The 17,349-nt window shown below is 37.5% G+C and overlaps 1 protein-coding gene across 2 annotated transcripts in view; it reads left to right on the top strand.

The window, feature by feature from the left end:
- LOC118524408 (DNA primase large subunit) overlaps positions 1–17,349 on the top strand; it is a 324,736-nt gene that overhangs the window by 202,049 nt on the left and 105,338 nt on the right. For both annotated transcript variants that reach the window (XM_078055186.1, XM_078055187.1), the window contains exons 9-10: positions 7,913–7,985; positions 13,307–13,492. In XM_078055186.1, coding sequence (XP_077911312.1) covers positions 7,913–7,985; positions 13,307–13,492 — 259 coding nt within the window. The remainder of the gene's footprint in view (positions 1–7,912; positions 7,986–13,306; positions 13,493–17,349) is intronic.

Genomic DNA, 17,349 nt, shown 5'->3' with positions numbered 1-17,349 from the left:
AAATTAATTTTAATAATATCTTACTTAACTCATATCCAAAATACCATTTCAAAATGTAATTAATATGAAGTTTTTTTTTTTTTTTTAAAGATTTTTATTTATTTATTGAGAGAGAGAGAATGATAGAGAGCATATGAGAGGGGGGAGGGTCAGAGGGAGAAGCAGACTCCCTGCTGAGCAGGGAGCCCGATGCGGGACTCGATCCAGGGACTCCAGGATCATGACCTAAGCCGAAGGCAGTCGCTTAACCAACTGAGCCACCCAGGCGCCCCAATATGAAAAGTTTTTAATGAAATGTTTTACATTATTTTTTCATACTAAGTCTTTGAAACCCATGCATACTTTAAGTTTATTTAACCTCTTAATTCAGACTAAGCTACATTTCAAGTGCTTAGTAGTTACATTTGGCAAATGGCTACTATATTGGACAGTGTAGCTCTACAAGATTGGATTCCATTGAAATCTCCATTGTTCAAGGTTGAATTTTTACACTTCGAAAACTTTCTAAGAGTGTAAATGTAGACAAAACTTTCCAGATCATGAGGTTATTCAGGGACATCTAAATTCTCCTACTTTGGGCGCCTGGGTGGCTCAGTCGTTAAGCGTCTGCCTTCGGCTCAGGTCATGATCCCAGGGTCCTGGGATCGAGCCCCGCATAGGGCTCCCTGCTCGGCGGGAAGCCTGCTTCTCCCTCTCCCGCTCCCCCTGCTTGTGTTCCCTCTCTCGCTGTGTCTCTCTCTGTCAAATAAATAAAATCTTTAAAAAATAAAATAAATTCTCCTACTTCAAGATTAAATATTTTATATGATAGTATAAAGAAGGTAGGAAAGAAGTGTATTTTCTTCCAATATTCAAGAGAAGAAACTGGTGAATGTTAAGAATAGAGAAAAACCAATAACCAAAATGTTTAAATATAATAAATTTAGGCCTGGATGATCGTGACAATAATGATAACAATTTGAGTGAAAAATGTTGTGATAAACTCGTTTAAAGATATCTCATTTGATCCTCACAAAAGCCCTTTTAAAAAGGTACTTTTGTGATCCCTTTTATGATCTCTGTTTACCAGTGAGGAAACAAAGAGAATAAAAGGTGTTTACCAAGTCACACAGATAGTGAGTGTATGCAAGCCCATGACTAGTGGATTCTGAAACCTGTGGTCTTCATCACTCTACTCTGCTTCCTCCCTTATTATTCTGTTCTGCCTGCATGTTTGGCTTGGACAAATTGGACCTGGAAAATGTATGCAAATGCAGAGGAGCTGGAGCTAATTCCTAAAGCGTTGTAACTATTCTGTGACTCCTTGTTTACGCCCTCAAGTTTTCATCCCTGGTCAGAAAAGGAGAAAATGACTGGAGAAGTGATCCCCCAGGAGAAGCTGACTTTTGACCTCTCATTTTGTTGGTTATCCCCTGTGGCATTTATGTCTCAGTAGTGGAGCTCGTGAATACCACTTTTGGAGCCAAGGTGTGATGATCTGTCTTCTCCTAACGATCAACACCACAGCATGAAAAGACTGTTTTTTTTTTCTTTCTTAACCAGCTAATCTTGTAGTGAGACTCACAAATCCACTTTCATGTAATTTCTTCTTTTTGTTTTCGGCTCTCAGTTTCAGCACTCAAAAACAGTTCCCTGTTGAGTATCTAAGTGCTCATATTGATATTTGTGGTGCATTGAACAGGACTTAAATTTCTGTTGTTTCTGCCTTTCAGTTGTGATTCACAGATCAGATGTATGCAGATGTATCTGTTTCAGATTTATCTATATGTATATCCACTGTATTTTTATTCTGTAAATTAGATGTTGTGTAGTAGTGTTTTGGGAAAACTCCAGTTCTGTGTTGATGTGATTAATTATACCTTCCTGTCTCAGTTATCCCTCCACCACACCCCCCACCATTGGATTGATTGAATTTGATTTAAAATAGGACCATTTTAAATTTGGTTGCATAAATATGTATTGATATTTTGAAAGGCTTACTTTTCAACTTTTCAGGTTTTAATTTATTTGAAACTGTTACCTTTATAATTTTCTATTTACTCTGATTTTTCTCTGTATTGGAAAACTAACTGTGCTTACCTCTTACTGTTTAATGAGCAAGGTAATATGGGGGGGAAAAGTTCCTCAAATGTGACTGAGTTTTAATTAAGTTGCATGTGGGGTGCCTGGGTGGCTCAGTTGGTTAAGCATTTGACTCTTGATTTGAGCTCAGGTCATGATCTAAGGGTCATGGCACTGAGCCTCACATCAGGCTTATGCTCAGCATGGAGTCTGCTTGTCCCTCTCCTGTGTCCCTCCCTCCTCTCTCTCTCTCTCTCTCTCTCTCTCCCTCTCTTAAATAAATAAATAAAATCTTTAAAAAAAAAGTTGCATGTAAATTTATTGAACAAATGATACAGTAAGAAGATGCTTTTGTATATTTTGTGTACCATTAGTTCTCTTATTATAGAGATGAGAAAACACCATCACCTCAAACCAAAGAAATAAGGACAATCACTTTTGTGTAAGTAAGGGGATTGTTATACACAATTGTAAAATTCTCTTTTCTTAGAAAAACACTAATTTGCGAGTGTTTAGATTTTTAAAGGTTTAAACTTGACAGAGCCTCAAATTTTCATTACAACGGTGATTTAGCACTATGTTATTAGAAACAGAGATAAGATTTAAAGTTTGCTTTTAATTGTAATGGTTTTTGTTCAGAGACCTACATTATAGGACCTACCTACCCAATTTCAGGTTTTTTTTTCCTGCTTTGCCTCTGCTTGTCTTTTTCTACCACATGACCCAACTTCCTCATCTATAAACTGTGTTTTAGAAATTTCCTTGGCTTTACTTATCTCTTTCTGCTTGCCCATCGACTCACCCTCCAGATCCTGAGAAAAATAGACTTTCTTTTTAGTCCAAAATGCCACCTTCTTATCACATGCTTGCTTTTAAACCCCTCCAAGAACCTTAATAAATTCACATCACATACATCTATGAACTTGGTCAAAATTTAAGGATGGTTTAATGCATATAAAATGTTAAACTGCATGCAAATGATAAAAATACTAAAACGACTAGGAAATTGCCTTTTCTGTGGTCGTGACATCCTACTTCTAAGCCTCCAAACTCAAATTACTATTTTTTTTAAAGACTTTATTTATTTATTTGTCAGAGAGAGCACGAGAGCGAGCAGCACAAGCAGGGGGAGTGGCAGGCAGAGGGAGAGGCAGGCTCCGTGCTGAGCAAGGAGCCCGATGTGGGACTCGATCCCAGGACTCTGGAATCATGACCTGAGCCGAAGGCAGATGCTTAACCGACTGAGCCACCCAGGTGCCCCTCAAATTATTTTCTGACTATAATCTCCTGCTCTTCCACTTATTCTGCAATCTCTCATTCTCACGATTGTCTTCCTCTCATCTCAGCCTTCCCTCCTGGTTGCTCAGGTCTGTGTTTCCAATGCACAGAACTCTGTCAGTGCCATTTCATTGCTCAAGAAGCTTTACTGCTGCACACTGTTTATTTCTCTTCCTACCCTTCTTTTACAAGAGACCTGTTTTCTGCAGGCTTCAGGAACGTCTGTTTTGAGCGTGTTGTGGCACTCATCACACTGTACTTTCTAGATCATCTCTGGATCCTTTACTACTTTTTGACTCTTCCTTGGTCACAGAAATCCTTAATAAATGATTGAGTGGCTAAAGGGACTCTTAAAAGTTTTGGGGTTTTTTTTGTTTGTTTGTTTTGAGTTTTTGTTTCGTTCTTGGTAATTAGAATTCGATGAGGACAACGACTGGGATGTGGAAGAAGTCTGTTACAGAGAGTCCGATAAAAACTAAACTTTGTCATTGGGTTTTATCCATTCACGTGGTTCTGCTGGGTAGTGAAGTTTATTTTGCAAGTATAGTGTAGTAATTGTTACATTTCAGGAGAAGTGCACTATATCCTTATACAACTGAATGTGTTCAGATAGTGTTCTAACGTAATTGAATACTCATTGAATCACATCTTTATTGTTTTCACTACTGGCTTTTTGGTAACTTGAGAAAACTGTAACATTTCACCCTTAGTGTCTTTGATTTGATAATGTAGCAAATAAAAGATAAATTATACATGGAAGATGCAGGGAAATCACTGCAATTCCTACTCCCTTACCACCAAGAATTAAGTCAAATCTTGATTTTTCAAGATTCTCTGATCAGAAGTTCTTTTTTATATTTCACAAAATAGTTATTAGTGACATAATTTGAATTTTGTGGCCCATTAAAATGTTTTGGTTGGCTGTATTGAAAAAAAAGGTGTTTGTGGTACATCTTAATTTATTCTTTTATGAAAGCTTAGAAACAGGAAAGCTTTCATGCCTACTTAATCCCCTTTGTTGAAAATTGTACATAAGTGACAGTGAGTGTTTCTCACAATAAAGCCGTGATTATTTAAAATAGAAAATTTTCTGCTGCATGTGTGTGTGTGCGCGCATGCATGCAAGTACCTCAAACCAATTGGAAATTGTTTTTGTTGTTAAAAATTACTATTCCTGTGTTTCCCCAATACAGTGATTGAAAAGTGTTCATAAAATTGATCTATTTTTTTAAATCATGAAAATAATATATTTTGACAGTTCATTATTTATATTTTTGTTCATTCGTGTACCAGCTGCATTCATTTGGAAGTAGGATGATATAAAGCTGACATGAGCATTGAATGTGGTAGAAAGGTGCCTCACCTTTCCTGGGGACCTCTTAGAGGAGTCTCATTTAGTAATGTCCCTTGACACTTCAAGTAAAAGCCAAAGATGCAGTTTCATGGGCTAATGTGAATTGTTCTTAAGGATTTTTATTTGTTATGGTGGCATTATTTGTTTCTTTTTCTTCTTTCTTTGCCTTCCTTTCTCCACCTGTTGCCACTCCTTTACTTCAGCCTCTCACCCTTTCTTGCCTGTAATATTGCAATATTCTTCCGACTGACTTGCTCTTGCCTAGTCCCTACCCTTTTTAGTCATTCTCCACACTGCTTGCTTTCTCAAGTGTAAATACTTATGTAAATTCTTGCCTAAAATCTTTTCATAATTCTTTATTGCTTACATGGTGTTGAATACAATGCTTCTCGTGATTTGCCTTCTTTGTATTGTATCTGAGAATTCCTGCCACCTCAGTTTCATCTATCCACTCCTAGTTCAAACATGTATTAAATAGCTGTGATGTACCAACTCCCTAACCGAGACATAGGTTGCCCCTTCTGGTCATGAATGAGCAGAGGAGAAATCTCAGTCCTAATTCTGATGCTTAACATCTTCATTTGCATCATTTTTCCTCCCATGGGTTTCATGCTTGCCCTTACTGGGTTGGCTGGTGGCCATCTCTCTATTAATAATATTTTTAGAAGTATGATGGTCTATATACAGTTTCCTTATATTCTGTCTGTAGTTATTTATATCCTACAGTAGGCCTTTGCATTAATCATTGCTACCATTCTCTTTAACTCCCCCCCCCCCACCTTGGAATTTAGCTCTTTTGCATAGCCCATCAAAGTATTGAGGGACGGGCATTTTATAGTGCCATTCAGGCAAGTGTATGTGTCCTCTTAAATGTCTTCTCTTTGTACTTAGTGTCCTGCAATAATCTGGACCGAGAAAACCTTTCCTGTGGTATAGTATATCATTTGGCTCTGTGTACTCAATAACTATACTCATGTTTGTACATCCTGTTACTATTTATAGAGGACATTTGTATTTGTTAACCTTTTTGATCTAAACAATACCTTTAGATGATTGTGATCAATCTGTAGCCCGAGAAGCTGGGTCAGCAGAGTGGCCTAGTCCTTCACAGCGGTGATGGCTCCTCCGCAGGATCCTGCTGCCTCGTTTCCCGTCCTGTCTTTTTTGTACTTCCTGGCCAAGACTACAGTTGCTCTGTGGACTGGGATACGATTTACTGATTTTCTTTAGCACTTTGAATGTATCGTTTCATTTCTCCAGCGTTTCTGTCAGTTAGGCAGGGATGGCATCATTAATTCCAGTTTACAAATGAGGCTGGTGCAAATCAGGACAGGTAAATGACTTGCCTCAGTTTGCAAACCAGTGATTCAAAAACAAAAACAAGAACGGATCTTTAGATTCTAGCCTACTGCTATTTTCATTGTCTCATGCTGCCTCTTTGCTCTACTGTAAGATGTCTTTGTTCTAGGGATTCCGCTGAAACAAGTCTCTGGTTAGACTCTATATTAAAATGCAAAATACTTACACTAAATGACAACTGTTGGCTTAATTTAGCATGAGTTTTGTATGCCATGCTGCTACTATGATAAACAGAATGGATGGAATCCAGTGATACATTAATTGTCAGAAATATGTCAGAAGTATGTGAAGGGAGAAAAGCAAAGGCAAGAAGATATGTTTTGGGGCGTAGGATCATTCTGTACTACTCTTTGGCGTTCTGTTCATCATGTTCTCAGAGTAATTCTCGGGCCATTCATAGCCCATGGAGGGAGGACTCTTGGGAGGGAAAAATCTACATTTTGAACAATCTCCTAACCAGTGGCTGCAGCATCCCAAGATATACTCTAATTTTGCTTCATAATTCATACCCATTGTTTAATCAGCAGATGGACTGATTGCAAGAACTGTAGCCTTTCTAAAGAGCATCTTGAGTGTGTGTATTGTTCAGCAAGAATCTGTACTGAGCAGGTATTAAGCAGAGAGTCTGGAATTCTTTATGATGGTAATGATGCTTTACTCCAGAATTTTCCTTTAGTTGTGGATCTGCATAAACCTTGGTTTGATTGTGGTTTTCTATGTAATCTAGCAGCTGTTTTTCGTTATGTCATACCTGAATGTCTGCATCTGAATCAGGGTTGATGGAGTTGGGCTTTGTGTCAAGGAACTGATAATTTACAATGGTAGATGGCTTTGGATAGTATATACCACCTTGTATTTCCTAATTTGTAAATAATGCAGGAAATGTATTGAGGGAAGAGGATGGCATGGTATAGTGAAGCAACAGGGAAGGGAGAATTAAAAGTTTGAGTTCCTACTGCGCTGCTGACTTGCTTTCTGATCTAACAAGTTTCTAACTCCTCTGAGCCCCCATTTCCTCATTTGTCAAATGTAAAATAAAAACACTCTCTCAGGGTTGTCATGAGGATGTAATTAGAGGATATAGATAAGGACTTTACCCTTGTAAAGTGCTATTCAGATATTACTTGTTTAAATAAACAGTGATTACCACATGTCAGGTCATTGAACAGAAATTAGTTCAGGGGTGCCTGGGTGGCGCACTTGGTTAAACGTTGGACTCTTGATTTTGGCTCAGATCATGATCTCAGGGTCATGAGATCCAGCCCTGAGTTGGGCTCTGTGCTCAGGGCAGAGTCTGCTTGAGATTCACTTTCTCCTTCTGCCCCTCCCCTGTGCGCACATGTGCTCGCTCTCTCCCAAATAATCTTAAAAAAGAAAAAGAAATTATTTCAGTTTAGACTTCCTGTCAACACTGCAAAACAGGTATTATTGTCTCCATTTGACAGATAAGGAACTTGGGATATAGAGAGTCTGCAGAACTTGCTGAAGGACCTATGCTAATAAGTGATGGTTCCTCATTTAAGCTCCAGTTTATTTTTTGCTGTGCTGCCATGCTGTTAATAAGGGATCAGTAGTAGAGATTTGAACTTTAACAACAGTTTGCATTATGCTTCTAAGAAATGGAATGTTATGCTGGGAATCAGGAGATCCAGACAGTCACTATATTTTTGTATTATTTTTGGGTAAGTTATTTAAATATATTCTATTAAATACCTCTAAAACACTTGGCTATGTTTCTGCTAAGATTTATATGTAAAATGTCTTACTGTGATTTTAATCTGTATCAGAATAAATTTCCTTTGAAGTGATTAAAATATATTGTACAAATCCTATTTTAATATTTTCTTCTTTTTATTTTAGTCATTCTTACACTGGTCAAGATTACAGCACACAGAAGAATGCTGGGAAGATTTCTTTAGACCAGATTGATTCGGTAAGCATTGCATCCTTTTAATAAAACTTAGACCTTTGTCAATGAGGAAGCACAGATTTTTCTTCAGAGATTATTTTGGGGTGAGAAGATGGGAGAGATTGTCATTTCATTGCTTGCTAACCATTTTTAAAGGAGATCCTATGTGCTATACATATTTATTTATTTTTTTAGTCATAGGAAAACCAAACTTAATCAGAAAATTATTTGTATTCTGATAAACAGATTTTTTTTTTTTTTAAGAGGGGGAAGCATGGGAGGGGCAGAGGGAGAGGCAGAGAGAAAATCTGAAGCAGGCTCTCCAAGCCCAGTGTAGAGCTGATTGGGGGGCTTGATCTCACGACCCTGAGATCATGACCTGAGCTGAAACCAAGAGTCAGATGCTTAACTGACCGAGCCACACAGGTGCCCCTGATAAACAGAATTTAATCAGTTATTTCAAAGGGGAATTATTTTAATTGATGATAGCTAAATAGTGTTTGTGTGTTTATATTTAAATACTTTATACATTGAGGGGCACCTGGCTGGCTCAGTTGGAAGAGCATGTGACTCTTGATCTCAGGGTCATGAGTTTAAGCCCCACATGGGGTGCAGAGATTACTTAAATATATAAACTTTAAAATAAATTGATTGAATGAGTGAGTGACTGAATGAATGAATGAATGCCCACCTATATACCTACCCACCTACCTACCTACCTACCTTACACATTGAGAAAAGGAGAAATGGAAAATACTATGTGTATCAATTTGCTCGGACTGCCATAACAAAATACTACAGACTGATGCCTTCGAAAGCAGAAATTTATTTTCACACAGGTCTGGAGGCTAGTATTCTGACATGAAGGTGTTGGCACATCTGAGGCCTCTTTCCTTGGCTTTTAGATGGCCATCTTCTGTGTTCTCCCGTGGTCTTTCCAGTATGCTCGTGCATCCCTGGTGTCTCTTCCTCTTCCTAGGACACCAGTCACATTGGACTAGGGCCCCACCCCTATGACCTCATTTAACTTTAATTACCCCTTTAAAGACCCCACCTCCCAACTACAGTCACATTCTGAGGTCTTGGGGGTTAAGACTTCAACATATGAATTTTGGGAGATTATAGTTTATTTCATGACACTAAGTATAGGCTCTTTGCTTGTGTTGCCACTAGATTAATGGACAGCTCATTTCAACTTCGTTTTGTTGTTCTGTAGTAGAAGGAAAGAGTAGCATACTTTACTATAATTTATAGAGTTTCTCTTTAATGCATTGTAGAATTTCTGCTCTGTCCCAAAAAGGGAAACTACACCAGCCATAAATAATCTTTGTTTAGACAGTTACCAAATTATTTACAATAAATTAAAAATACACTGACATTTTAATGCTTAGAAACAAGAATAAGGTGAGTAGGGAGAGACCAGGAGTTTTTAGAGACCAGAATGAATAGGTTGTCTTCCTGTTTGGAAAAATTATAATCAAGTACTTGCAGTTAATATGCTTAGAAATAACAATAGGATTGCCCACTTTGTATAGTTGAATTGAATTTGTTCTTGAGGATGCCCCATCCTTTACTTTTCTCAAACAGTTATTATCTCTAATACTTTCTCCCTGCCATATGCTTTGTGTTTATATTATATGAATGGTTAGAAGTTAATTCTGTTCCTAATTCTATCAAGATGTTTTCCCATTCATAAGCAACTATAACTTCAGTGGATACTGTGGGAAGACATAGAAATATAATCATTAATTCATTTACTGAATATATATTGAACCCATCAATTATGTACCAGCCACTGTGCTGTGGATACAGAGGTGAATAAAACAGAAAATTCCTCTACCTTCATGGACCTTACTTGAGGGAGGTAGACAACATAGTAAATAATAAATAAGCAATGTAATGATAAATTATCTTAAGTTGCTATGATGATCCTATCTGTAGGTCTCTGTGTGAGACCCTGTGCTAAATTGATAAAGATACATCTTTATCTGACCTCTTCCTAACTGTAGTGCCTCATTCATTAGCATATCCCTTGATATCCTCAGTTTCTTCAAAAAAAATTTTTTTTTTTTTTTAAGATATTTCTTCTAACTGAAATCTGGCTCCCTCAGTGACACTGTTTCTCTTGAGGCCCTCTCAAGTAGAGGCTGTCCCCCTTCCCCCGTCCCTCCCCCATCTTAATTTGGTATGAGATGAATGTCTTCCTTGGTCCATATTACCATTTCCAAATCATTTCTCTGCATTCCTTTGGCAGAGCTCCAGCTCCTTTAAAGCCCTGTAATCCCATTATACCACCTGATAGTTATCCTTGTTGCCGGTGCCCCCACCTCCTGCCTTCATCCACTGGTGACTCTAGCACACTGACATGGTCTCCTGCACTAGCACTACTCTGTTACTGTTCCTGGCCTCTGCAGTATCCATGTTGGTAATTCATCCCTACCCTGGTCTTATAATTCCTTTGTCGGCTCAGTATCCACAACTATTTTTCTATCCCGTTGTTGCCAACCCTAGATCCTATGTTTTCCATTTCCATTATTTCGACTTCTTCTAAAGTCTCTTTTGAGTTTCTTCCTTGCTTCTCTATATATAGTCTGTTCACTATACAACAGCCAGAGTTCTCTTTGTTTATCAGATCATGTCAGTCTTCTGATCCATACCCTCTATTGAGTTTCCATCACATCTAGACTAAAACCCAAACTCACAACTAGGGCCTATAATGCCATGTGCACTCATGATTCTAACTTCTTCTCTGTTCTGGTCTGCTCACATATTCCAGCCACTTGGACCTTCTTGCTGTCTCTTGAGCACACCATGTTCATTGCCTCTCAAGGGCTTTGCTTTTGTTTCCTTTACCCGGAACAGTATTCCTGGATCTCATTTGACTAGGATCCTCCTTAAAAGATACATCTTCGTGCAATGCCAACACCTCAGAGAGGCTTTACTGGCTACCTAAATTAAAGTATTCCTCTCCTATTTATCCTTAATCCCATAACTCTTATTTATTTCCGGAGCTTTTGGAATTAGACGTTACCTTTATTTATGTCTGTGTTCATTGTATATCTTCTCCCATTAGAATGTAAGTTCTTTGTTCACTGCTAGTTTCCCAAAGCTGTACACAGAGTAGTGTTCAGTAGATATTTAGTGATTGAATGAGTAAAAAGTATTCAAGGAATTGTGCCAAAAGAAGCTGAAGTTGAACTGGGTCTTGACAAATGGCTTGGCTTTGACTAGATGGCATGGGGAATAGGAGGGGTTGTATCCCAGGCAGGGTCGATGGAGTGGCAAAAGTGAGAAGGTATAAAGCATGACTGTGTGATCATGGAATAATCCAGTTGGCTGGAGCAAAGGGTTCATATTGGTATAATAGCATACTGGGCTTTTTTACCCCTCCCTGTCACAGTGCTTCCATGGCACTTGATTTATGCCTTTGTTAAAGCTCCCATTATAACTGATTTATGTGAGTTAACTTGTATAGTAGGGACTGTTTCCTTTTATTTCACTTAAGTGACTTAAAGGGGAAAATTACATGTTATTCATCTTCTTATTTCCCAAACCACCCAATACCTGTTTGTTCTGTTACATATAGTTGAAAAGTAGTTAGTTACAGACATTGACAGAAACTTGCATGTTCCTACTAAGGATATTAAATTTCATTGGTGTTTTTGGATTGGAACAAAGTTTAAGAAAAATAATTCACCGTAATAGTATGAAGGAACAAGAAGGAAGGCATGAAAACAGTAGTCCTGGCAAGGCAGGATAGAGGCCTGACTTGGAGATGGAAGAATTTCGAAGGTTGGAGATGGAAGAATTTCGAAGTTGTTATATGAGAGGTTAAAGAAACTGGATGTCCTCTACAGGGGGCAGCAAAGGCAAGCAAAATGAGCCCTGTTCCCGCTTTGGCAAAGCTGAACTTGCCAAGGGATACTTGAGGGGGTGAGAATTTAAGTCTTGGGAGAAAGATACTGAGGAAGTGAGGAGAATGCAGCTGAAACCGTAAATGAAAAAGTTTTTCTTTTTACTATTGATTTCTTTAACACATTTATTTGAACTCACCTTTTGAGAACCATTTCTCTTATTTTTGTGTTCTACTTTGTATTTAGATTATTCTAAAAGTTCATCTGTGATTCAGCAATTGTATTTTTGCACATTTATCCCATGGAAATGAAAATTTCATATTCACACAAAAACCTGTACATTCATTTATTTGGAATAGCCCCGAGCTCAAAGCAAACCAGCTCCTTTTTTTTTTTTTTTTTTTAAGATTTTATTTATTTATTTGACAGCAAGAGAGGGAACACAAGCAGAGGAGTGGCAGAGGGAGAAGCAGGCTTCCCACTGAGCAAGGAGCCCGATGCAGGGCTCGATCCCAGGACCCTGGGATCATGACCTGAGCCGAAGGCAGACGCTTAATGACTGACCACCCAGGCGCCCCTACCCAGCTCCTTTAACAAGTGAATAGCTAAGCAAATTGTGGTACATCCCTACCATGGAATATTATTCAGCAATAAAAAAGGAATGAATGATTGATACCTGCAACCACTTAGATGAATTTTATGGGAATTATGCTGAGTAAAAAAGCCAATCTTAAAACATTATATACTAGGGCACCTGGGTGGCTCAGTCGGTTAAGTGACTGCCTTCGACTCAGGTCATGATCCCAGGGTCCTGGGATCGAGTCCCACATCGGGCTCCCTGCTCAGCGGGGAGCCTGCTTCTCCCTCTCCCTCTGCCTGCCACTCCCCCTGCTTGTGCTCTCTATCTCTCTACAAATAAATAAATAAAATCTTTAAAAAAACAAAACAAAACAAAAAAACATTACAATTCAATTTATACTAACACTCTTGAACTGACAAAATTATAGAGATGAAGAACAGATTAGTGGTTGCCAGGTGTTAGAGAATAGTGGGGGGTAAGGTGCTCTAAGACTAGTGGATTGTATCAATGTCAGTTTCTTGGTTGTGATAATATTTTTACAAGGTATTACCTCTGGGGGAACCTGGGTGCATGATATCCCTTTGTATTATTTTCTTACAACTGCATGTGAATCTATAGTTAAATCAAAAGAAAAAGTTTAATTAAAATTTAAAAATAAATAGGTGAAATACATTTTAGTAATATATTTTATTCAACCCAGTATATCCAAAATACTATCATCTCAACGTGTAATCAGTATAAACATATTAAGAGAACAATTTGTAATTATAGTAGGTAATGCCTCCTTATAGATTTTGTTTGTATTCTAGTAAGACTGAATTTACAACTTGCATATTAGATTGGATTTGCAACAGATAATGTGAGCGACCTGGTAAATCTTCCACATAACAAAAAACTCTTTTCTCTTGTAGCTTTCTACCAAATCCTTCCCACCTTGCATGCGTCAGTTACATAAAGCCTTGCGGGAAAATCACCATCTTCGTCATGGAGGCCGGATGCAGTATGGCCTCTTCCTGAAGGGCATTGGTTTAACATTGGAACAGGCATTGCAGTTCTGGAAGCAGGAATTTATCAAAGGAAAGATGGATCCAGACAAGGTAATTTTGAAAAATCAGAGCAGTAACTGAAATTTTAATTTGGTTTGGAAACTAAAGGTCTCTTGGTCTATTTTTAAAATATACCTCTGAAATGTAGTTGAAAATTCTAAAAAATAAATGTGTCTACAATTTCATTCAGGTAAAAAGAAACTCATGTATTAATCTAATAGATGCTAAACAGAAGATTGAGAAAGTGTAATTCGAAGGGTAAGATTGAACCAGCAATGTAAGATGTTGAGTAATACTTTGTAGTTATACTGCCAGGTGTCATTATAGGACTGAAATTGTGTTCTGAGTTTTATTTCTGTAGGAATGTAATATGTGTAGAGATAACATACATACATATATAATGTTATTTTCAGGACTAGGAGATATTGAAAACAAAACAATTTTGGATGTTTTGTATTGTGTTATGCAGATTCTGTCATTGAGCATTTTTAGGCAGACCATTTATCACTAGAAACCCGAGAGCTGTTTTTCCGTCTATTCATAGTACTCAGATTCCCACTCCCTATTCCTTATTTCTCTGTAGTGGTACTAGCTATTAACATTTTATTTTGGAAATATGGTTTTTTGTCCCTTCTGTGCCGTGAATCAAGTTTTTTACTGCTTATTTCTTGGTTTGCTTCTTCCTAGAAAAGATAAATTATAGAAAAAAGAATATTTACCAACTAAATTTTATAGTGACACTTTATTATGTCTTCTTTAGTTTGCTAGAGCTCCTATAACAAAATACCACAGACTGAGCACCTTAAACAACAGGAACTTATTTTTTCACAGTTCTGAAACCTGAAGTCTCAGATCAAGGTGTTGGCAGATTTGGTTTCTCCTGAAGCCTCTTTGCTTGGCTTCCAGATAGCTCCCTTCTCTCTCTGTTCTCATGTGGCCCTTTCTCTGTGTGTTCACTTCTCTGATATTTCTTCCTCTTCTTATGAGGACACCAGTCATACTGGGTTAGAGTACCACCCTTATGACTTTATGTAACCTTAATTACCTCCTTATTTTTATTTTTTTAAAGTTTTTATTTAAATTTCAGTTAACATACAGTGTAATATTTGTCTCAGGTGTACAATATAGTGACTCAACACTTTATACATCACCTTGTGCTCATCACAAGTGCACTCCTTCATTCCCATCTCCTATTTCACCCATCCCCCCACCCACTCCCGCTCTGGTAGCCATCAGTTTGTTCCCTGTAGTTAAGAGTCTGCTTTTTGGTTTGCCTCTCTCTCTTCATTACCTTTTCAAATGCCATGTCTCCAAAGATAGTCACATTGGTTGTTAGGGCTTCAACACATGAATCTTAGGAGGATACAGTTCAGTTTATAACACATCGCTAGTTTTATATTTTTTTAAAAGTTCAGATTCTTTTATAATATATTACAAAAAGCTCATAATTTTTATAGATTTGTTTGTTAAATTGTCTTTATTGATAATTATCCATAGAATCTTATATTTATCATTTGATAATTTTCTTTAAACACAATTTTGGATAATATTCCTTAGACCTCTATTATATTTCTTTTCTTTTAAAGGTAACATATTTTGATTACAAAAAATGTGAAAAATACAGAAAATTTTACTTGCCGTTTCCCCATTCAGAAATAATGACTTGTCACACTTTAGCCTTTCTCTCTAGTGTAGATAGCTAGCTAGATCATTGTGGGGTTTTCCCCCCATTTTAAAAGTTAGCATTTTATTATGTTAATTTCTGCAGATTATAGAGTAATTTTTTGAAAATATCATCTGGATTAGTTGCATGACAACATATCCTTTGAAAGTTATAATTTGTTTAATCATTCCCCTGTTACTGAGCATTTCATTGTGTCTGTTTGACTCTGTCATAAATGTTATCGCAACCAATATCCTGAGCACGTAAATCTTTGATTATAGTTCTGATTATATCCTCTGTATATATTCACCAGGGAGTAAATTTACCTGGTGAAAACCTATACACAGCTTTAAAGTTTTGATGTATGTTATATGAAGGGACTGTTTGAAAAGGTTTTAAATTAGACTGTCATCAAGCTTTATGACAATCTTGCTCTGTCACCGGCATCATTACATATTATTACTTTAAAATATTTTTTGATTTTTTTTAGTAGGAATTTGGTGTACTAAGTAGGCAGATGTATTAGGGTTCTCCAGAGAAACAGAATCAAGAGAGGGAGAGAGGGAGGGAAGGAGGAAAAGATATTTATTATATCTAATGGCTCATGTGATTTGGGAAGCTGACAAGTCTCCAGATCTGTGGTCAGTCTCCTGGAGACAACGGTAGAGCTGATAGTATAGTTGCAGTTGGAAGACTGGCAGGCTGGAGACACAGGCAGAACCAATGTTTTAGTTTGAGTCTGAAGGCAGGAAAAACCCATGTCCCAGCTCAAAATAGTCAGGTGAGAGGAAATTCTGTCTTACTCACAGGAGGGTCTGTCAGCCTTTTTGTTTTATTCAGGCCTTCAAAGGATTGGATGAGGACCACTGACCTTGGGGAGGGCAATCTGCTTTACTCAGTGTACCAGTTCAGATGTTAATCTAATCTGGAAACAGCCTCACAGACACACCCAGGATAATGTTTGACCAAATGTCTGGGCACCCTGTGGCCCAATCAAATTGATACATAAAATTACTGTCACAGTAGTTAAATGTTTATGAGCTGTGGAGAAAGTTAGGCCATGGTTTTGGAGTGGAAAGAGAAGTTCAGCTAGCATTTTAGCTTGGTTTGTGCTGTAAACTAAGAGGGGAAGAGGAAAGTGAGAGAAGGGGAAGCTTACTCTTGAGTGCTAGGCGCTTGTCTTGTGCACCTGTTCACTGACCACCTTCTTTTATGTATATCTGGGATGGCCTATGTATCAGTGTCCTAAGTATTTGTTTTCAAACCTGTGTGTTTGAAAAAATTTTAAATGGGCTTTTTATTTTGCAATATAAAAGTTTCCTCAAAAATTAGCACAAAAGAAAATCAATAAATAATTTTTACCTTTCTGTATAAAATATTGCAGTCTATACTTTCATTAGCTTATTATTGATTACTGCAAATATATTATTTTGACTGAAGATTTTAAGTTACACTTAATAATTTACTGTGTCTGTCTTGTGTTCTGTTAGAGTCTGTATTTGTGATTTTTAAAAAGATTTTATTAATTTGAGAGAGTGAGCAAGTGAGCAAGAGAGAGAGCACGAGCAGGGGGAGAGAGGGAGAAGCAGACTCCCCACTGAGCAGGGAGCCTGATGCGGGGCTTGATGCAGGGCTCCATGGGGTTCGATCCTAGGACTCTGAGATCATGACCTGCGCCAGAGGTAGATGCTTAACCGACTGAGGCATCTAGGCGCCTCTAGAGTCTGTATTTGTAAATAAATGTTCATGTTCTTCTCAATTATATCTTCTCTTACATATTTTTGCAAGGAAATGTCATTTAGTATCTCTTAGTTTATTAAAATATTGTTTTCAGTTTAATTACTATACCTATTTATGAAGTGACACATACAATTATTAAAAATACTCCTTTTAAGAAGTGTAGAAAATTCATGGCTTAAAATACTGTTTACAGAGAATGAATTTGAACGAAGTATGGTAGGCATTTTTTGTAGTGCTCCAATGAACGATTTTGGTGTTAAAACCCAGGAGCGATTTGGAACAATCACGTCTGTTGAATAGCTTATTTCCTGACAGTGCAAGAAATATGTTGTGATGATATAGTCCGTTTCAACGGAAATTCTTCTGTACTGTTGCTTTCCAAAGGACCAGATGTCTGATTTCTTTCTCTTTATGCATATGTCCTCATAGTACCTTATTTGAGATACGTTGCTTTGGGCATCTGAACAAAAATTATGGGTACTTAGCCATTACTTTTGTGGCAACT

The sequence above is a fragment of the Halichoerus grypus genome, chromosome 9, assembly GCF_964656455.1.
Source record: "Halichoerus grypus chromosome 9, mHalGry1.hap1.1, whole genome shotgun sequence".
Taxonomy (NCBI): Eukaryota; Metazoa; Chordata; class Mammalia; order Carnivora; family Phocidae; genus Halichoerus; species Halichoerus grypus.
Note: the sequence above shows the minus strand (reverse complement) of the source record. Positions and strands in the feature narration are given on the sequence as shown.